General features: G+C 52.8%; 1 protein-coding gene across 5 annotated transcripts in view; it reads left to right on the top strand.

Annotated features, from left to right (window-relative positions):
* CAMKK2 (calcium/calmodulin dependent protein kinase kinase 2) overlaps positions 1–16,587 on the top strand; it is a 56,614-nt gene extending 40,027 nt beyond the window's left edge. For 2 of the 5 annotated variants that reach the window (XM_017544253.2, XM_017544254.2), the window contains exons 10-17: positions 962–1,161; positions 1,718–1,771; positions 4,539–4,612; positions 4,719–4,806; positions 6,207–6,335; positions 11,757–11,857; positions 12,388–12,430; positions 16,122–16,587. In XM_017544253.2, the coding sequence (XP_017399742.1) occupies positions 962–1,161; positions 1,718–1,771; positions 4,539–4,612; positions 4,719–4,806; positions 6,207–6,335; positions 11,757–11,857; positions 12,388–12,430; positions 16,122–16,292 (860 nt within the window). In that variant the 3' untranslated portion in view covers positions 16,293–16,587. The remainder of the gene's footprint in view (positions 1–961; positions 1,162–1,717; positions 1,772–4,538; positions 4,613–4,718; positions 4,807–6,206; positions 6,336–11,756; positions 11,858–12,387; positions 12,431–16,121) is intronic. The other 3 variants (XM_017544255.2, XM_017544256.2, XM_017544257.2) reach the window with 3 other exon arrangements.
* The last annotated feature ends 4,801 nt before the right edge of the window (positions 16,588–21,388 follow it).

Below are 21,388 nucleotides of genomic sequence, written 5' to 3'. Positions count from 1 at the left end.
TTCTTGCCTGTTGCCCAGGCTGGAGTGCAGTGGCGTGATCTCAGCTCACTGCAACCTCTGCTTCCTGGGTCGAAGTGGTTTTTGTGCCTCAGCCTCCAAAGTAGCTGGGATTACATGCACCTGCCACCACGCCCAGCTAATTTTTGTATTTTTAGTAGAGGTGGGGTTTTGCCATGTTGACCAGGCTGGTCTTGAACTCCTGACCTGAGCTGATCTGCCGCCTTGGCCTCCCAAAGTTCTGGCAGTACAGGTGTGAGCCACTGCGCCCAGCCATCATGTTAGCTCTTACCCCTGCCTGTCACATAGGATGGTTGGAGGTTTAATTAAATGTAAAATGTGAATGTGAAACACCTAATGCAGGGCTGGACCCCTTACTTGGTGCTCTGCAGAGGGAGCTGCTGCTGCTTTTACAGAAATCATCCTCATGGCAGTTGGGTCTTCCAGGCTGTAGAATTGTCCTGTGCCATGGGCCGATAGCCAGCAAGAGTTAGCCAAGCCCCCAGTTCGGCTGTGTGGTTCACATTTCAAATTGGCTGCTCAGGTCATTGTTGGTTTGGTAAATCAGCTGAGTGTTGGCTGTTGGCAAATGAAACTATGTTTCACCGTTGGTCTCACTCAGAGCTGGGAGCCAAGCTCAGCGAAAACTTTCCATGCACTTTCACTTGTGCCTTAATAAATAACAGGCGATTACGAAACTGCTATTGGCAGTTTCATGTTCATTGTTGAGAAAGGGTGGGGCGATGGTGAGTTGGTACTTCCTTGAAGACACTCTTTTCCTCTCATCTTTTAGAGCACGTGAGTGCTCAGCAGGTTTGGGGAGGGGAAGGTTGGAAAAGTCCTGTCTGTGGGAGACAAGGCACCAGAGGGTGCCATGCTTGTGTCTCCAGGCCATGTGACCACACGGAGGTCCTCACGAGGTTTTCCTGCCCCTGTCTCCCACCTGCTGTCCACCTCTCCCCAGTACACTACCAGAAGATCATCCACCGTGACATCAAACCTTCCAACCTCCTGGTCGGAGAAGATGGGCACATCAAGATAGCCGACTTTGGTGTGAGCAATGAGTTCAAGGGCAGCGACGCTCTCCTCTCCAACACAGTGGGCACGCCCGCCTTCATGGCGCCCGAGTCGCTCTCTGAGACCCGCAAGATCTTCTCTGGGAAGGTGAGCTTGGGCCTGCCTCAGCCACAGAGTTCTGCCTGTGTTAGTCTTTTGGGTTTTGAGCAGCAAGAATCCAACTCACCCAGGCTTAAACAGTGAATCCACTGGATCGTGATACTGAGGTGTAGGCTTCAGGCTTGGCTAGATCCAGGGACTCAAACAGAAACCATCTCTCTCCATCTTTCAGTTGTTTTCCTTATTTGGTTTCCTCTATAGGTGGGTCAGGCACCAAGGGTCCAGGTTACTTTCAATCATTTGCCAACCTCAGTGGCAATAGCGTTCCTCTTTGACTAGCTCCTGCAAAAACCCTGGGGTTGGCTCTGATTGGCCCAACATGGGTCACGTGTCCATGCTTCAACCAATCACTGTGGTGGGGGATACTGGGGCCCTCATTGGCCTGGCCTGGATCCTGTGCCTGTGCCAGAGCCTAGGAGACAGGATTGGTCCCGCCCCAGCTCCAAGGGCTCAGAGTCAAGAGGTGGCTCCCCAAAGGAAAGCTGGAGGACTGGATGCTGGATTGCCCTTTGTGCCCCCACACTAAGCTCTCTTTTTCTTGCAGGCACTGGATGTTTGGGCCATGGGTGTGACACTCTACTGCTTTGTCTTTGGCCAGGTAAGAGGGTGGGGTGTCCCATCCCCTTGGTGCCACTGGGTGGTCCCTGGACTAATAGTCATCCTTGTGGGGAGACCACACTTACTTATGTAAGAGTTATTTTAGGCCGGACACATTGGCCCACACCTGTAATCTTAGCTACTCAGGAAGCTGAGGCAGGAGAATTGCTTGAGCCCAGGAGGTATAGGTTGCAGTGAGCTGAGATCACGCCATTGTACTCCAGCCTGGGCGACAAGAGGGAGACTCCATTTCAAAATAAAATAAAATAAGAGTTATTTTATTTCTACATCTAGATCTCAATGTGAAAAAGGATGCCTTCTTAAATGTATATGTGTGTGTATGTCATAATCTTATCTGTGAAAAAATGATCTGTTAAAACAGAAGGATTGGCAGAGGCTCTAGAGTTTATAAATAGTTGATAAATTTAAGGCAAAGAGAGCAATTGTGCCACCTCTCCCATTTCTGAGCCCAAGACAGACATCACTGATCAATAACTATGTTCATTCCTCCTGAGCCTGATACTGCTCCGATGTTTTTTCCATCAGGGTATTCCTAGAAGCTACTGTCAGAGGGGTAGCATTGGAATACACATTAAAAGCTGTTTACCGTTATTGATTTAGGGAGTGCTGTTTGGGCTTTTCTGTTTTTGTTATTGTTATTATTGATATCTTTTTTTTTTTTGAGATGGAGTCTTGCTCTGTCACCCAGGCTGGAGTGCAGTGGTGTGATCTCGGCTCATTGCAACCTCCACCTCCTGGGTTCAAGCGACTCTCCTGACTCAGCCTCCCAAGTAGCTGGGAACAGGTGCCAGCCACCACGCCCAGCCAATTTTTGTATTTTTGCAGAGATGGCTTTTTGGCATGTTGGCTGGGCTGGTCTCAAACTCCTGACCTCAAGTGATCCGCCCACCTTGGCCTCTGAGAGTACTGGGATTTGGGATTACAGGTCTGAGCCACTGCACCTGGCCTTCTCGTTTTAACTCTGAAGTTCAGTTTGATTATGTGAGCAATAAAAATGTAGATTTTTCCCTTTCCTGAGCTTGTGTTCTTATTGAGGAAAGCTTAAGAAACCTATGAAGAAATAAAGGAGTTTATAACGATTGCCTCTCAGTATTTGATGAGAAGATTTTTCAATCATACAGCGAAGCTGGCAGAATTGTGCAGTGAACACCCACATACCCACCACCTGGATTCTACTGTTAACCTTTTCCTGTGCTTGTCTGTTCATTCCTTACTCAACCCTCAGTCCATCTGGTTTCTTAATGTATTTCAGAGTAAGTTACCACCGTCTCTGCTCTTCCTTCCAAACGCTTTAGGAGGCAGTGATTAGCTAGAGCTCAAGTCGCTGCTCTTAATGAAATCGTTTTCCTTAGACAGGGGTGGTTCAGGTACCTCTCTGCCACCTTTTCCACCATTTCAGTGCCCCATATAAAGCTTCCTTTTCCAGCACACATAACTGAGTTCCTCTTGAGTCAGGCCCTCGGCTGGGTGAAAGCTTCAATTTGTCACCCAGAAGGCGGTGCAGAAATAGGCTTCGGAGTTAGCTGAATCTAGGCTTACGTCACTCTTTGTACTTCCTGGGACACGTTATTTCTCTGAACTTCTGTTTTTCTCTTCTGTAAAATGAGAATACTCCTTATGATTTCTGATGGCTTCTGAGAGGATTGACAGAAATAATTCAAGTGTCCATTAATTCAGCAGCTATTTATTGAGCCCTTACTCTGTGCCAGGAATGCTCTTAGGCATGGGAGAGTTTGCAGTGAGCAAGACAGACAGAAATCCCTGCTTTCTTGGAGCTGACATTCCCGTGGGAGGAGTTAAACAATAAACAAGGCTGGGCGTGATGGCTTACGCCTGTAATTCCAGCACTTTGGGAGGCCAAGGCGGGCGGATCACAAGGTCAAGAGATCGAGACCATCCTGGCCAACATAGTGAAACCCCGTCTCTACTAAAATACAAAAATTAGCTGGCTGTGGTGGCGCACGCCTATAGTTCCAGCTACTCGGGAGGCTGAGGCAGGAGAATTGCTTAAACCCAGGAGGTGGAGGTTGCAGTGAGCCGAGATCACACCAGTGCACTCCAGCCTGGCACATAGCAACAGAGCAAGACTCTGTCTCAAAAAGCAAACAAACAAAAATAAACCAATAAACAAATCTGTACCATAACATCAGGGATAAGTGCTACGATGGGATAGTGTGGGCAGCGGTGGTATTGGGGGTTGTGTGTTTTAGACAGGGGTGCAGGAAGGTCTCCTTGAGATGGCGAGCTTTAGTCAAATACCTGCATGGTGGGAGAGACCAAGCCATGTAGATATTGGTGGGAAGAACATTGCAGGGAGGGGGAACAGTGAATAAAAACCCCAGGGCAGGGCACGGCGTGGTCCAGGCTACACCCTTGCACGTCAGTGCTGCTGCTGCTGCGGAGCTTCTGTTTTGTTCTGGTGTTTCTGCTGCTCACCTGGCAAGAGGGTGATGAGCAGCGTTTGCTTTGGTGTAAGTAGGCAAACTGAGGCCCAGGTACAGAGGGGGGCTGCAGTGTGCTTGGGAAAGGCTCTAGCCCTTTGAGAAGGACACTCCTGGGCATTTCTGGCTCTGCCCAGCCTCGGCCGGGCCCCACAGCCCTGTGTCTGCGCCATTCTCAGGGAGAATGGGAACTGTCTGCTCCCCAGCCTGGGCCGCAATTGTTGGTTTCTCGGCTATTTCCTATGTGGAGTGATACAGCATGGGTGGCCGCCGTGGACCGTCACTCTGTCCCTGGTCTCTTCGCAGTGCCCATTCATGGACGAGCGGATCATGTGTTTACACAGTAAGATCAAGAGTCAGGCCCTGGAATTTCCAGACCAGTGAGTATCTCCCGCCATCCTGCGTCACCTCCCGGTCTGAGTTCTTGGCAGTCGTGTGTCTCCCACGCCTGATGTGTCTCCCACCCTGACATGTCTCCATCTGCAGGCCAGATATAGCTGAGGACTTGAAGGACCTGATCACCCGTATGCTGGACAAGAACCCTGAGTCGAGGATCGTGGTGCCGGAAATCAAGGTACCCTTGGCTCGGCCAGTGCCCGTGCTTGGAACTGTTTGGCTCAGCTCTGCCTCAGCCAGGCCCCACACCCTGTGTCCATAGCACCACACCCTCTTTGGCACTGCTGTTCTCCCAGGCCCCGGGGCCTCTGAGCTGCTGGGGGCTCTGTTGAGGGTTGGGGAAGAAGATGTGGGCATCGTGTGCACTGTGCTTGTGGAGTGGGATCTGTGACCAACCAGCCTGCACTTGCTCCGATTGGTGTGGGCCAACGGGATCCACCCACCGCCGGCCAGCCTGGGGCCCTGTGCTCCACTCCCTGCTGCCGGAACTCGGGTCCTTTCCAAAGGCCAGTCCCTTTGAGAAACTGCAGTGAGGATGGGAGGAAATTAGTGAGCAATTCTACCTCCCCAGCCTGCTGAAGTCCACCGTCTTGCAGAAAGCACTTTTAGGAAAGCGTCCTCCCCAACACTTCCCCACTAATGCCACACGCATACATCTGGCCCTTTAAGAAATCTAGAGAAAAGAAAAAAAAGAATGAAAAAAAAAAAAAGAAATCTAGAGATCGGCCGGGCACAGTGGCTCACGCCTGTAATCCCAGCACTGTGGGAGGCTGAGGCGGGTGGATCACCTGAGGTCTGGAGTTTGAGACCAGCCTGGTCAACATGGTGAAACCCATCTCTACTAAAAAATACAAAAATTAGCCAAGTGTGGTGGTGGTCACCTATAATCCCAGCTCCGTGGGAGGCTGAGACAGGAGAATCACTTGAACCCAGGAGGCAGAGGCCGCAGTGAGCCGAGATCATACCAGCTTGGGCAACAGAGCAAGACTCCATCTCACAAAAAGAAAAAGAAATCTAGAGATTTGCCTGGGGACCTTCTAGGCGCCTAGCTAACCAGCGTTTGAAGGTGTCTTAACAGGAGGCAGCCCAGAAAGTAATTTTAGGTTTAGGGCTTGGACCCAAGGGACAGACCCCTGTGTGGGTCCTCTCCTGATCGTGTCCTGCAGGCTGGTCTCACTGTGCCTGCTAGCATCTGTCTCGCCTGCTGTGAGGTGGGGAGAATGCCGCCTGCCGTGTGCCGAACCTCCCTGGTGTCCGGGATTATGGCTGAGGCGTGATGGAGGCTCCTGGGGCAGCCAGGCAAGGCAGATGCCAAATTCCAGCCACTTTGGCCAAGACCTGGGGCCGGATGGAGAATCGCCCTGCTCCCGTTTCAGCCTCCAAGCTCCTCCTGTCCTGTCTCTCCGTCTTCACGTTCCGCCCCTTTGCTCACCCCGCCCTCTGCTCGCCAGCTGTCTTGCATGCCTGACCACAGGCCCTCGCCTCTCCCTCCTGCATGCCCTCGTGTCTCCGCTCGCTGGCAGGGTCCTCCGGGAGCCAGCCGCGCCCGCCCCTCACCCCTCCTGTCGTTCATTGAAGCTGCACCCCTGGGTCACGAGGCACGGGGCGGAGCCGTTGCCGTCGGAGGACGAGAACTGCACGCTGGTCGAAGTGACCGAAGAGGAGGTCGAGAACTCAGTCAAACATATTCCCAGCCTGGCAACCGTGGTAAGGTGGCCGGACCCCTGACCAGAGCAGGGACCCAGGAGCCTGAGGTGGGGCCTGGCCTGGACAGGCAGGACACAGGCGGGTGCCTGGGAGTCAGGAGATGGCTGGGGGCCGCCCCTAACCCACAGCTGCTGGCCTCTGGGCCTCGGTCACACATCAGGCCAGGTGACCCCTGCATCTTCTGAGCCAGGTTCCATGTTACCATAGGGAGGGGGGAGTTTCTCCTTCTGGAATTCCTGCTTTCAGAGCTTATCAGGGGAGAGTAACTAGAAGTGCCAGGCAGGAGCAAGGGCTGGGAGCCGGGGCTGAGGTCGCTAAGCCGGGATTCCCACCTGGCTGGACTTTCAGGCTCCAGGGTGGATGGTGTAGCACATCTCACGCCTGCTGTGTGGGCAGCCACCAGGAAAGTTCTGCCCATCTCTTGAGGGTGGGATTTTGCTTAGGAGCTGCCAGGTCCCCTTTTATGGCCTTGAATTTGGATCCTGACCCGGGAAGAAGCAGCCAGAATGTCAAGTCCTCAGGCCTAACCTGGGAGGCTCTGGGAATTGCCACTGATCAAGTCCCTGTCCAGGAGGGCAGCTAGCTCCAAGAGGGAGGCCAGGAGTCCTGGGGGTCCAGGCTCTAGGTAGCAGGCCTAGGGACAGAGACCAGCAGATTGTCCTACCACAGCCACTTCGAAAGGCCTGGTTGCAGTTGGCCAGCACTGGTCCCAGGGGCCGGTAGGCCCTGGGCTCTGGGAGGAACCCGTGAGACTGACTGCAAAGGCACAGAAGGTCCAGCTGTGAGAGACTGGCCCTGTAGGGGCCCGGGTGCCGCCCTCTCCCCCAGCTTTGCAGCTCTCCTCTCTTCTTCCCCACACACTTGCTCTCTTCTCCTTCCAAAGCTGAGCCCTGGCTGGGGCATCCATCCACATCTTCCTCCACTCCTTCCCCCCGGGGCTGCGCATGACCTTCACTGCTGAAGACTCACTCACCCCCACGCACCCTTCCTCAGCCACCCGCCCACCCCCTGTGCCTGTAGATGGGGAGACAGCTGGCGTCGGACTCTGCACCCACTGTGGGTTACTCTGTTCCAGGCTTGGGATGTACCAGTCCTGAATCAGTTGCCCTCCCTTTCCTCCCCAGCTCTCAGCTGCAGGTTCTTGGGAGAACGTGTCTGACCCTGGAGGTCTGGAGTAGGCATTCATTATTCGGGAAACACTTGTGGAACGCCAGGCTGGGAGCAGGGGCTAGGTGATAAGCAAACCCCCATGGCCCCTGCCATGCTTGCGAGGCAGATGCTGGTCAAACCAGCAAATGTATGTACAGTGCGAGACACGCCCCTAATGGAGGGACACCTGGCCCCACTTAGAAGAAGTGGATAGACACCGAAAGATGGCAGGGTGTTAACGCCGCGGAGAGAGGGTGGAGGGGGCTAACACACCCGGGCAGGGCCACTGAAGCAGGGCAAGGAAGTGGCGGGGAGGGTGTGGCGAAGCTTTACATCTTCACTCCAAGAGCCATGGGTTCGAACCAGGGCAGCTGGAGCAGGGATGGGCATGTAGGTACTGGGAAAGGGTCTCACTCGGAACAGGATTGCAAGGTATAGGCCCCCTCCATGTGTTCATCATTCAGGAAACACAGACAGCAGCATGTGCCAGGCAGGCACAGGTGTCAAAGATGAGCATGGCCCAGTGCCAGCTCTCGGGGGTCGGGGGGTGGAGCTCCTTCCTTGTATGAAAGCTGGACCTGGGAAGAATCAGCCTCTGTTGCGATCAGAGGTGCGAGGGCTGGGGGCTTCACAGAGGGGGAGTTCCTGCCCTGAGTTGACAAGGCCACAGGGGAGGTGGCAGGGCAGGCTCACCTGGGGAAGTGACACCTGCCCAGGCTCAGAGGAAAGAGGGGCTGGCGTATCCCAGTGACTGTAGGTAGGAACCTCAGCAGGGGAAGAGGCCTTCATTCCCAAAGTTGGTGCTGCTTTTTTTCTTTCTTTTTTTTTTTTTTTGAGATGGAGTCCTCCGTCGCCCAGGCTGGAGTGCAATGACACGATCTTGGCTCACTGCAACCTCCGCCTCCTGGGTTCAAGCACTTCTCCTGCCACAGCCTCCTGAGTAGCTGGGATTACAGGTGCCCATCACCACGCCCAGTTAATTTTTGTATTTTTAGTAGAGACGGGGTTTCACCATGTTGGCCAGGCCGGCTCAGGTGATCTGCCTGTCTCAACCTCCCAAAGTGCTGGGATTACAGGCGTGAGCCACCACACCCAGCTCCCACCTTCTTTTAAATGGAGGTAGAATTCACATAAAGTTAAAGTCAGTGGCATTTGGGACATTGTCAGTGGCGTGCAGTTATCCCCTCCATAGTTCTGAACATTTTCATGACTTTACACCCTCATCCATCAGCAGTCACCCTCCTTTCCCCTCCCCCCAGCCCTGGCACCGACTCCCCTGCCCTTTGTGTCTATAGATTTCTGTATTCCGGTGGAATCCTACACTGTGTGGCCTTTTGGGCCTGGCACTGCTGCAGGCTGGATCAGTGCTTCATTCCTTTTATGGCTGAATCATGTTCCTTCACATAGACCACTTTGAGTTTATCTGTTCTTCATTTGATGGGCATTTGGGTGTTTCCACCTTCTGGTAAATCAATGTGTCTAAAAAAGAAACTTTTTTTTTTTTTTTTTTTTTTTTTGTGGGGTTTTTGGTTTTTCCCCTTTTTTGGAAAAAAATGTTGTTAAAAAAAAAAATTTTTTTTTTTTTTTTTTTTTTGAGACAGTCTTGCTCTGTCGCCCAGGCTGGAGTGCAGTGGCACAATCTCGGCTCACTGCAACCTCCACCTCCTGGGTTCAAGCCATTCTGCTGCCTCAGCTTCCTGAGTAGGTGGCACTACAGGCGCATGCCACCACTTCTGGCTAATTTTTGTATTTTTAGTAGAGACAGGGTTTCACCATATTGGCCAGACTGGTCTCGAACTCCTGACCTTGTGATCCGCCTGCCTCAGCCTTCCAAAGAGCTGAGATTACAGGTGTGAGCCACCGTGCCTGGCCTCAATGTTTCTTAAACACTTATTTTTCTTGTTAGCAGCAAATGCTTAAAAAGTCAGAAGCTCAGTGAATTCCTGAAACAGCTTGAAGGGGCACCTTCAAGGTGGGGGTGGGGTGAGGGGCCCAGTGACTCTTATGGGGTCCGCAGGCCGTTCTTTTCATGGGAAATGGCAGCCAAGAGCATCACCAAGGCTGATTGTTTACGCCCTTGCTCCAGAACTTTCTGGGGCTCTCTGGCTGGCCACAGGCCAAGTTCCAGACCACTCTGGGTGAGGATTCTGAGTCAGGGAGTGAGGGGACCAGATCTGGGTTTTGGAAGGAATGGGAGGGAGGGAAGTGCAAAGCAGGAGGTCTGGGAGAGGCGCTGAGCAGTGGCTGAGGGGTGTGGTGCAGGATTCGCCTTTTCCCAGAGGATTCTCTCGGCAGGGGTTGGTGGGGGACTGTTTCCCAGCCAGGCTGCCTATGTGGTCTGTGTTTAGTATGGGCAGAGCTGGGCCACCATTGAGGCCAGCTCCCATCGTCTCTCAGAAACACCTTCTAGGGTGGCCAAGCTCTTCTCCTCACACCACACCAGCTTGTGACCTGGCCATCCTCAGCGTTCTGGGATGTTTCCCGTCCCCGACTAAGACACAGTGCCCTGCGAAACTGGTACCCTGGTGCGTTGCTGGGGGGAATGTAAAATGCCGTGGCTGCTGTAGGAGACAGTCTTATATTTCCTCAAGGTGTTCAACATAGAATTACCACGTGACCCAGAAATGCCTCTCCTTGTCTGTGCCCAAGAGAAATGACATTTTGTGTGGGTAACATGTTTATACCAAAATTCATACATGAATGTTCATAGCAGCGCTATTCACAGTAGCCAAAGGGTAGGAATGCATGTCCATCGGTAGATGAACTGAGAAGCTGAATGTGGTCCATCTGTGCAGAGTGTTACTGTTGGGCCACAGAAGGCAGCGAAGCACTGATCACGCTCCAGCACTCAGGAGCACGACGCTCAGAGAGAAGCCGGACACAACAGGCCACGTGTGGTATGATTTCATCTATAGGAAGGTCCCGGATGGGTCAGTGTGCACAGACAGGGAGGTTAGTGGTCACCAGAGGCTGGAGGAAGGGCGAGTGAGGCGTGCCTTGCTAACAGGCTTGGGGTGTCTTTTTGGGGTAATGCAAATGTTCTGAAATTAGATAGCGGGGCTGTGAATATACTAAAAACCATTGAATCATATACTTTACGATGGTGGGAGCCAGGCCTGGTGGCTCATGCCTGTAATCCCAGCATTTTGGGAGGCCGGGGTGGGCGGAACGCCTGAGGTCAAGGGCTCAAGACCAGACTGGCCAATATGGTAAAACCCCATCTCCACTAAAAATACAAAAATCAGTTGGGCGTGGTGGCAAGTGCCTGTAGTCCCAGCTACTTGGGAGGCTGAGGCAGGATAATCCCTTGAACCTGGGAGGCGGAAGTTGCAGTGAGCTGAGATTGCACCACTGCACTCCAGCCTGGGTGACAGAGCAAGACTCCACCTCAAAAAAAGAATAGTTTATGTCATGTGAATTATATTTTGATTTTTGTTGTTTTCAAACCCATGTATTTTTTTTTCTCTATTTCAATAGGTTTTTGGGAGCAGGTGGTGTTTGGTTACGTGGATAAGCACTTTAGTGGTGATGTCTGAGATGTTGGTGCGCCCGCTACCTGAACAGTATACACCGCACACAGTGTGCAGGCTTTTATCCCTCACCCATCCTCCCACCCTTCCCGCCAAGTCCCCAAAGTCCATTGTGTCATTCTTAGACCTTTGCGTCCTCATAGCTTAACTCCCACTTATAAATAAGAAGATATGATGTTTGGTTTTCCATGCCTGAGTTACTTACTTTTGTATGTCTCAATTTTGAAAAAGCAGCCCGACTCTCAGAATCATACCTAGGAGGCAATAGTTTCTCGCTGCGGTGGTCATAGACAGCTTTCACCAAAAATAAAGGCCTCACCTTAAAGATGAGACAGGCTGAGGGGCCTGGGGAGCCTATCCAGCCGTGGCTCCCGTGAGACAGAGGTGCCAGTGTGCCTGAGGGATGGTGCAGGCCCACTCTCCTGGAGCACAGGCCTGTAGGGGTTGGTGAGGCAGGGACTAGATGATGGCCAGCCTTGAATGTCAGACCAGGGGGTTGGGACCTTATCTTGATGGCAGCCAGGGAACCACAGGAGGTTTTGGAACAAGTCAGACTTAAGGATGGCTCTGTCACATGCACCCAGGTGGGAAGGACATTGCCAGTTTCTCTCAAAGGCCTGCCATAGGCCACTAGCCCTGGGAGCTGGCAGGGGCTGGGGAGAAGGAAGAGGGAGGGTGTTGCCTGGAATCGCCCCCACCTGCCAGGCAGTCACCTGCCACCTCCTCTTTTCTCCCTCTTCAGATCCTGGTGAAGACCATGATACGGAAACGCTCCTTTGGGAACCCATTTGAGGGCAGCCGGCGGGAGGAGCGCTCGTTGTCAGCGCCTGGAAACCTGCTCACGTGAGTGGCTGACTGCCTTCTTGGGTGGGGGAGTGGGTGGCTGGAGGCTGAGCTTGGGGCAGCCCTGCCCATCCCACTCTGCACAGGCCCTCCCTGAAGTGGTGCTATCTGGAGAGACTCAGATGAAAGCCGCCTGATGCACCGGGGCAGTCAGCACCCCTTCCTGGGCTCAGCCCACCCCCTTTTGCTGATGGCTAAGCCACCTGAAGTTTACCTTTCTCGGGGACTTGCACCGTAGTTGGGGGTGCTCTGCGTGGTCGGAAGGAAAGCACTTTTCTGGGCCGGGGAGTGTGAGTGCCTGAGTGGGAGGTTGAGGCTCTGCGATGCGTGAGTGAGCAGCGTGGTCTCACTCAGGACCCCATGTGTCCAGGCGGAGAGGTGTCCACTCATGGGCTGTCAACACCATCCTGGCTCCAGCTCTCTGAAGCTGGTGTTTGGGGTGTGAGTGTCTCTGGGGTGGGGGAACGGGCATCCCATGGATCCCAAGGTTCCCTTCTCATGTCCCTTTTCCCTCCCTCTGGTGATTCCAGCAAAAAAACAACCAGGGAATGTGAGCCCCTGTCTGAGCTCAAGGTAATGCCTGCCTGCCTGTGCCGTAGCCTCTGCTGGGGTCTGGGGGTGGGGGCAGCTGCAGAGCACGGGGCATCCCCACCTAGGCAGATGTTCCTTCCAGCCTGGGCCGCTGTGGCCAGGCTCACCACGGGCCTCCAGACCCAGTATTAGAACGAGGGGCCTCGGGGGCTTGGACCCGATGGTGAGTCATGCATGTGGGCTGGGGCTGCGGGTGCATGGCGCTCCAGCTGGAATGCCTGCGGATGCACCCAGGTCTGAAGACCCCTGTGGCACACACGTCTCCTCAGTGCACGTCAATGGCATTGAAGCTCTGTCATGGGGCCCATGGGTGCCCCAGCGAGTCCGCATGGTCAGAGCATAGGTCAGGCATGCTGCACTGCGTGGCTCTTCGCTCAGGGCTCTCTGGCCTCCACTCTTCTTTCTTTGATGTGTTTAGACCTAGAAAATAAATCCCCTTCCTGCCTGTTGCAAAGTAATGTAAGCGTTCTGTCACCCAAGTGGGATGCAGACCTTCTTGCTGTCAGCCACGCTTCCTTCACACACATACCCAGCCCGGTGACCAGAACCTCCCAGGTCAGATGAGGCTTTGTGTCCTATGAGACTGGGGGAATCTGCTGGGCACCCCTGCTGCAGGTGCCATGGTGGGTGGGGACCCCACTGTCCTTCCCAATGAGCCCATCCGTCGTGGCCACCTGATTCGGTGGGCGCTCCAGGCAGTCTCTTCTTTTTCTTTCTTTCTTTTTTTTTTTGAGATGAAGACACCCTCTGTCTCCCAGGCTGGAGTGCAGTGGTACAATCTCGGCTCACTGTAACCTCCGCCTCCTGGGTTTAAGAGATTCCTCTGCCTCAGCCTCCCGAGTAGCTGGGACTACAGCTAATTTTTGTATTTTTAGTAGAGACGGGGTTTCACCATGTTGGCCAGGATGGTCTCAATCTCTTGACCTCATGATTCACCCACCTTGGCCTCCCAAAGTGCTGGAATTACAGGTGTGAGCCACTGCGCCTGGCCCTGTTTCTTGAAAATAGCTTTATTGAGGGTATAATTCACATACCATGTCATTCACCCATGGGAAGGGTACGATTCAGTGCTTTCTGATACAGTCAGAGTTCTGCAGCCATCACCACCATCAACTTTAGGAGATTTTCATCAGCCCAAGAAGACACCCTACACTTCTAAGCTGTTCCCATCCAACTCCCCCACGCCAGCAACCACTCACCTTTTAATTTTCTATGGATTTGCCTATCCCGGACATTTCATATAAATGGCATCATACACTACGTGGCCTTTTGTGTCTGGCTTCTTTCACTTAGCATCGTTTTCGAGGTTCATCCATGCTTTATGTGCATTAGTGCTTCACGTCTTTTTGTGGCCAAATAATATTCCATTGTATGGACACGCCTCACTTTGTTCATCTATTCACCTGTGGATGGACTTGTCTCCACCTTTTGGTTCTTGAATGCAGACTGATGCTATGAACATTGGCGTACAGGTGTCAGGAGTTGGCTTACGAGATGCAGTGGATTGGCCACCCATCCCGTGGGAGTAGGGAGTCAGGGCTTATGTGGTAATCTAGGAGGAACAGCTGTTTGGGAATTATTTATGCTTTTGAGAGAAACCTTGCCCTCCAGCATAGAGCAGGGAAAATGGCAATCCCTCAGAGCCGGTCTTCAGCACCTCAGAGGCGGACAGAGTCCCCCACCTTGTGCCCAGACAGATGCCTGGGCAGCCCGGCCCTGGGTGTGAGCCTCACGGGACGATGGAGTGGAAACCCAGTGGGTTGGCCTGTCCTCGGCCTTCCTCCTCTCAGTCTCCATTTTAGGGTCTGCCACCAGACTGGGGCTACCTCCCGTCCGGGAGCAAGGGCTTATGTGGTAATCTAGGAGGAACAGCTGTTTGGGAATTATTTATGCTTTTGAGAGAAACCTTGCCCTCCAGCATAGAGCAGGGAAAATGGCAATCCCTCAGAGCCGGTCTTCAGCACCTCAGAGGCGGACAGAGTCCCCCACCTTGTGCCCAGACAGATGCCTGGGCAGCCCGGCCCTGGGTGTGAGCCTCACGGGACGATGGAGTGGAAACCCAGTGGGTTGGCCTGTCCTCGGCCTTCCTCCTCTCAGTCTCCATTTTAGGGTCTGCCACCAGACTGGGGCTACCTCCCGTCCGGGAGCAAGTCTGCCAAGTCTGCTGTTGGTTTCTTTTCTATTTTCTTTTTTGAGAGAAGGCCTTGCTCTGTCACCGAGGCTGGAGTGTAGTGGCATGATTTCGGCTCACTGCAACCTCTGCCTCCTAGACTCAAGTGATTCTCCTGCCTCAGCCTCCTGCATAGCCGGGATTACAGGTGCTCACCACCATGCCTGGCTAATTTTTATATATTTTTTAGTAGAAACGGGGTTTCCCCATGTTGGCCAGTCTGGTCTCGAACTCCTGACCTCAGGTGATCCGCCTGCCTCAGCCTCCCAGAGTGCTGGGATTACAGACATGAGCCACCGTGGCTGGCCCTATTTTCAATGAGATCAAAATTGCAAGACAGCAGCAGATGGAGATTGGCTCAAAGGGCTGTACCGCCCCTTCCTCCCCTCACCTGGGATCCCCTGCCCTCAGCCCCCAGCAGGTGGGATGCCTTGGTCTTGGGAGCTCACAGAGCTGATTCAGGCAATGGGGGTCTTGGACTGGAGGCCCCTCTGCCATCTACAATAAGAACCAGCCCCTACCCACAGGCAATGCAAGGGTGGAGACTGAAGGCCTGGCCTGATGTCTTGTTACAGTGCCTCCTCCCCGGGATCTTCCCAGCCTTTTTCATCAGAAACATAGCAAGCCAGACATGACGCTTTCTCTTCCCTTGTGTAAGGACAGGCTCCCGCCTGGACAGGAGACACAGATTGCTGTTGGGGAAGGACAGACAGTGACCCATGTGGCATGCCCAGTGGCCTCCCTAAGATCGGGGGAGCTGTGTGATGCTGGTGAGGAGATGGGCCCCTCCTTGGGGATTCCCCTCGTACCTGTCACACCATCCACGCTGTCACACCTGCGGCTCTAGCCTGGGCTCTTCAGGGACACAGGGTCTCTCCTCCCCCGACTTCCAGGAAGGAAGGGGCCTCCTCTTCTGTCTGAGGGGGTCCTCCCCCAGGACTGGCTGTGGGAGGGCTGAGGCGGGAGGATCACTGGAGGAGTTGTCAGCAGCCCTTTCCTGAGGGCCAGCAGTGTGCCAGGCCGGGGGGAGGCCCTGATCACCCCCCACACACACATACACACAAGGAACTCAACAGCTGGTGACTGAGGACAGTGTCACAGTCCCTTCCCTGCTAGAGCTCATAACCTAGGTGGGGGTCGAGGTACCTAAAAACCTGGCATGACAGGCACCGTGGGGTGGGGTGGGGGCACGTTCTACTTGGGATTTGTGCAGTGATTCTTGGTGTTACATAGTTTTGCAACTGTTGTACAGCTCCTTGCTAATTTTGGCAGATGATGCTGGTCTTTCATTTACAGAGGGGTTGGCTGCAAAGTCTTCTTTGAAAAATGTATGTGAGCAAAGAAAAGGGGGAGAGGATCTCAAAGACTGGGTTATGTAGATCATGTTCCGGGGGTGTGCGATGGCTCACTTGGGCAGGGGGGCCCAGATGTGCGAGCAGCTGGCTCAAGAGCCTCGCTGGCGTATCTTGGAGTCTTAACGTTGGTTTTCTGTTCGGTGAGCAGGAAGCAAGGCAGCGAAGACAACCTCCAGGGCACCGACCCGCCCCCCGTGGGGGAGGAGGAAGTGCTCTTGTGAAAGGCAGCCCCTGTGTGGAAAGTTGCGGGGCCCCTGCCCCCGGCTCCCCCACACCCATGCATCCACCGCAGCTGGAGGAGGCGATGGAGTCCGAGTAGCTGCCTGGACCGCTCGACCTCGCATGCACGCCGCGTCGCCTCTGCGGGGCTGCTACACCCGCGTTTCCATAGCAGCATGTCCTACGGAAACCGAGCACGTGTGTAGAGCCTCGATCGTCATCTCTGGTTATTTGTTTCTTCCTTTGTTGTTTTAAAGGGGAAAAAAAAAAAAAAAAGGACTTGACTCCGTGACGTGGACCTTGGCCGCTGGCTGGCTGAACAGGCAGGTGTGAGGAGTGGCAGACCCAAACCCATGTGCATTTTGGGACAGTTGCTTTTTAAAACGTTTTTATGCCAAAAATCCTTCATTGTGATTTTCAGGACCGTGTCAGATAGACCAAGTGAGTGTGTGTGGGGTTTGACAACTGTGGGAAAGTGAGCAGAAAACTCCGACGGTCTGAGGCCATGGAGGTGGTTGCTGCATTTGAGAGGGAGTAGGCGGGTAGATGTGGCTCCTTGTGCAAACCCAAACCGTGGCACCTTCCAGAGTTGTGGACTCCAGGAGGCAGAGTGGGGCTGGCCCTCAGTAACTGCAGGGAGCTCTGATGCAACTTATTTCTAAGAAGGATTTTTAAATTTTTTTTATGGGTAGAATTGTAGTCAGGAAAACAGAAAGGGCTTGAAATTTAGTAAGTGCTTCTAGAAGGGGATTTTCCAAGCCTGGAAGGGTATTTGGCAGCTGTGGAGGGAAAAGTTTCTCCTGAAAGACTGAGCGTGTTTCTTCATAACAGCCGCTGAAAGCAGGTTTCTGAGATAGTTGACCAAGCTCTGGTAAATCTCTTTGACAGATTACAAAAACTTCAGGTGAAATCCTATGCTTCCATGTACATTACAAGGCTTACGATTAAACAAAAAATATTTTCAAGTCTCTAACTAAACTCTAGAGCACAGTAGTTCAGAAATGATTTAGAGCTTCCAGGATCTAGTTCACGGCTCAGGCATGTGATCAGTTAGAGCCGATGAAACCTATGCCTGTCTGTATATATTAGCAGCTTAGCTAGTTCATAAACTGTGTATTCTAGAGACCGCTAAGGTTTTGTTTTCATTTTAAATCCTAGCTGATTGTTGTGGTCAATGAAATACCCAGTTTCTGGAGGGCCAGTTGGGAAATGCTTTCACTGGACTGACACACAAGTAATCCTCCTGAGGATCTGAGCTTCCCTAGACTCCATACAGTAACCTTGGCACCCTTTTAGAGAAGACGGTTAAAACCCACAGCACTCCTCAGGGCATGAGGAAACCAGGGCTGGGCACGGGAAGTTCCCCTTTGTAGCTAAAAGTCCAGAAAGGCAGGGTTCATCTTTTTGACTTCCAATTAATATTGGGAAGTTTGGTTGAGGTTCCAGTGTGACTCCTTTCAGAGCTACGGGTGGGGGAGGGTGAAACTGAGGGGGAGGAAAGCTGGAAAGACTCCGCCCTGGGAGATTCCCAGCTCTGCTTTCCAGCGCTTGGCAGAATCTGAGTTGGGGAAAGACCGTACCAGGAAGTGGGTTCAGAAGACTTTGCTTCCCCGTTGTTTCCACCTGATCAGCCCTGGTGTGAGGACTTCTCAGACGAAGGCAAGGCCTTATACCCCTGCCCAGCCCGTTCATAGAGCTCTGGGTATTCTTGGCTTCCATAGATCCTAACTAAGCTCTTGACTGTAGTTTAGCCAGACTTTTCTTGTTATCTTATAAGCAGTTCAGAATTAGGGAATGCTGGCTTTGAAGAGCAAAGGACAGGTCGTCTAGAGAGTGTCATCTGGCCTGCTTGCTGGGTCTTTTGTCATCCAGCACTTCCTCTTGCACTTCTTCTTTACATTTATGGGAAAGGACTCAATGGCCCCAGCCCCCCTGGCACTAGATGGGGCTTGGCTAGTTTGCAATAAGCACCTTGCAGAGGTTAAAGCCATCAGGTCCCTAGTCCGAGGCCCAGCCTGCCTGTGGGCTCTGGCCTGGCCTGGTGGCTGGCCCAGGGGGCGGCAGCGCTCAGAGCTTCTGCAGGGCTTCTCTTGTTTACACAGCTGCATCCGACAATGCCATTTCTCCCCACCACGGAAATTTCCATCTAAGATTTCTTCCGGGGAATGCCAGCAATCAGGCAGCACCCAGCTGTTGGGGCAGTGGGGTGGGAGAGGCCCACATTGATGACTTTTTTTTTTATACGAAGAAACACCAAAGAAAGCTGTGGAAAGGACCTGTCCCACCTGAAAAGGATAAGCCAAGATGGCTGTAAACACAAAGCATTTGAGCTACACTCTCTCTCGGAGCACACTGATTTTTCAAATGCCAGCTCTGTCGGGAAAGGAGGCGCTGTTATGAGCAGCTCTTCCAGTGGGCACAGAGGACGCCCATCATTTCCTCCATTGCTGGCTCATCTGTGGGACCAATCTGGTGTAAGCAACCTGTGGCCTGCACCTGTGGCCTCGAAGGAAGCACAAACCATCCACTTTCCATTTCCTCGGCCCTTTTCCACCGCCCCCTTCCATGCCACCAGTTGCCAGTGGCTCCCAGAAAGCCTTATCGAGCCCCTTGTTGACACTTGGGGCTGCAGAGGCCTCTCCCCACTGGTCTGGCCTTTCCTGAGAGGCAGGGCTCCCATCCTCGGCCTTTCTGGAACAAGGAGGATGCCTGTGCAGGTGGATACACAGGCCTGGTTTGTTGCTGTCACTCGTCTTCCAGTGGGGAGCTTCCAGTGGGGAGCTTCACGTTGCCGAGTGGAAGAATCATGACCTCCACTTGCTTCCAAGGTGCTAGGGAAGTTTCAGGGTATGCTGGTTCCCCGCTCCAGCTGGAGGCCGAGTTTCTGGGGACTGCCAACTTTTCTACTCTATGATTGATTCAACGCCCGATGCTTCTGTTTGTTTCCTAACCCTTTCTACTATGCATTTTCCTTTTATCAGGTGTGCAGAGTTAAATACTGTGTATTTATCACTAAAAAGTACATGAACTTAAGAGAAAAATAAGCCCTTGGTGTTTTTCCACAGATGTTTAAGCTTCTCTGTAAAGTTGAAATAAATAGCAAAATGGTGCAAAGCCGGGGCCTGTTTGGGATGTTTGTGTTGGTGGTTGCGTTTGTGTTGGTGGTTGTGTACTCAGGCTGTCTGCCCTGATGTGTGTATTCCTGCCTTAGGCTGACAGCAGGGTCAGATGCGCAAGTCAAAGCTACTGTATTTGGCAAATCTCGAATTGACAGCATGTCCTAGGACCTCGCTACTCAGTGTGTGGGCTAGAAATGCAGCTGCCAGCCGGGCGCGGTGGCTCACGCCTGTAATCCCAGCACTTTGGGAGGCCGAGGCAGGCGGATCACCTGAGATCGGGAGTTTGAGACCAGCCTGACCAACATGGAGAAAACCCATCTCTACTAAAAATACAAAAAATTACCCAGGCATGGTGGTGCATGCCTGTAATCCCAGCTATTCAGGAGGCTGAGGCAGGAGAATTGCTTGAACCCGGGAGGTGGAGGTTGTGGTGAGCTGAGATCACACCACTGCACTCCAGCCTGGGCAACAAGAGCAAAACTCCATCTCAAAAAAATAAATATAAAAAAGAAGTGCAGGAGGCAGCCATGACTGTAGCTGAAGCCTGCAGTCCCAGCACTTTGGGAGGCCAAGGTGGGCGGATCATGAGGTCAGGAGTTCAAGACCAGACTGACCAACATGGTGAAACCCTGTCTCTACTAAAAAATACAAAAATTAGCTGGGCATGGTGGCTCGTGCCTGTAATCCCAGCTACTTGGGAGGCTGAGGTAGGAGAATTGCTTGAACTGGACCCGGGAGGCGGACGTTGCAGTTACCCGAGATCGCGCCACTGCACTCCAGCCTGGGCTACAGAGCGAGACTCCATCTCAAAAAAAATTTTAATCGAGTGTGGTGGTGCATGCCTGTGGTCCCAGCTACTCGGGAGGCTGAGGTGGGAGGATTGTGTGAGCCCTGGAGGTCAAGGCTGCAGTGAGCCGTGATCATGCCACTGCATATCAGCCTGGGCAACAGAGCAAGACCCTGTCCCAAAGATTAAAGAAATGCAGATGCCCAGGCTTGGCTTAAACCTGCTCCATAGGTGAGTCATCTGCATGCTGAAGTTTGAGCAGCACTGCTCTTGCAGGCAGGTAATTGCAAGATTCTGGTGGAGGCCAGACAGCTGCGTAGCCCCCGAGCGGTCTCAGTCACACTGAGCTATGGCCTGCCATGCCACATGAGGCTTTGCCCCATGAGGTAGGCATTAGCCACTTTTATGGATCATCATCTGTGAGGTGAGACTCCAAAAAGTCAGTCATCCAAGGGTTAGAATTTGCCAGCAAAACCCTTCTGGTTTTTTTCTTTTTCTTTTTTGAGACAGGGTCTCGTTCTGTCATCCAGGCTGGAGTGCAGTGGCAGTCTTGGCTCACTCCAGCCTCCACCTCTCAGGCTTAAGTGATCCATCCATCTTAGCCTCCAAAGTAGCTGGGACCACAGGGGCCTGCTGCCACACTCAGATAGTTTTTTAATTTTTTTTTTTTTTTTTAGACAGAGTCTTGCTCTGTCACCCAGGCATTGCTTTCCTGGCTTTGAACCTCATTTTTCCGTTATCAAGGGGCAGCAGATGAGTCTGAGATTCCTGTCGATTTCTGCAGAAATACGACATTAAAATCCTGGCCTTTAAGGGTCGGGAGCAGGGGGTTCCTGTTAAAGCTCTCATGAATCTGACAAAAGTGACAGGAAGTGCATGCAGGTGCACCACCATGCAGCAGTGCTTTAGGCATTTCTGGACTCCTGGAATCCCATCCCCAGATATGAGGCTGAAGGTCGGCTACTTAGGAGGCGGCCACCAGGGGGCCCCAATGAGTAGGGGGTGGCACAGCTGAATGCAAGGTAACTCCGGTGAGTAGATGAGCAGTGACCCCCACAGCCATCCCTCACCCCAACACTGGCTTGCTTTCACATTTTTATTTTATAAAAGAGGAGGCTAAACGACATCTCTCCCACCTCAGAAGATAGCCAGTGACGATCACTGCTTAACCAGCAAGATCACAGACACACCCATTGCCTTAAGTCTGTTTTGTGCTGCTGTAACAGAGGACCTAAGACTGGGTAATTTGTAAAGAACAAAAATTGATTTCTCACACTTCTGAAGGGCAGG

Source organism: Cebus imitator, unplaced genomic scaffold (genome assembly GCF_001604975.1).
Source record: "Cebus imitator isolate Cc_AM_T3 unplaced genomic scaffold, Cebus_imitator-1.0 Scaffold169, whole genome shotgun sequence".
Classification (NCBI taxonomy): Eukaryota; Metazoa; Chordata; class Mammalia; order Primates; family Cebidae; genus Cebus; species Cebus imitator.
The sequence above is the reverse complement of the archived record's forward strand: the minus strand, read 5'-3'. Positions and strand labels throughout refer to the sequence as shown.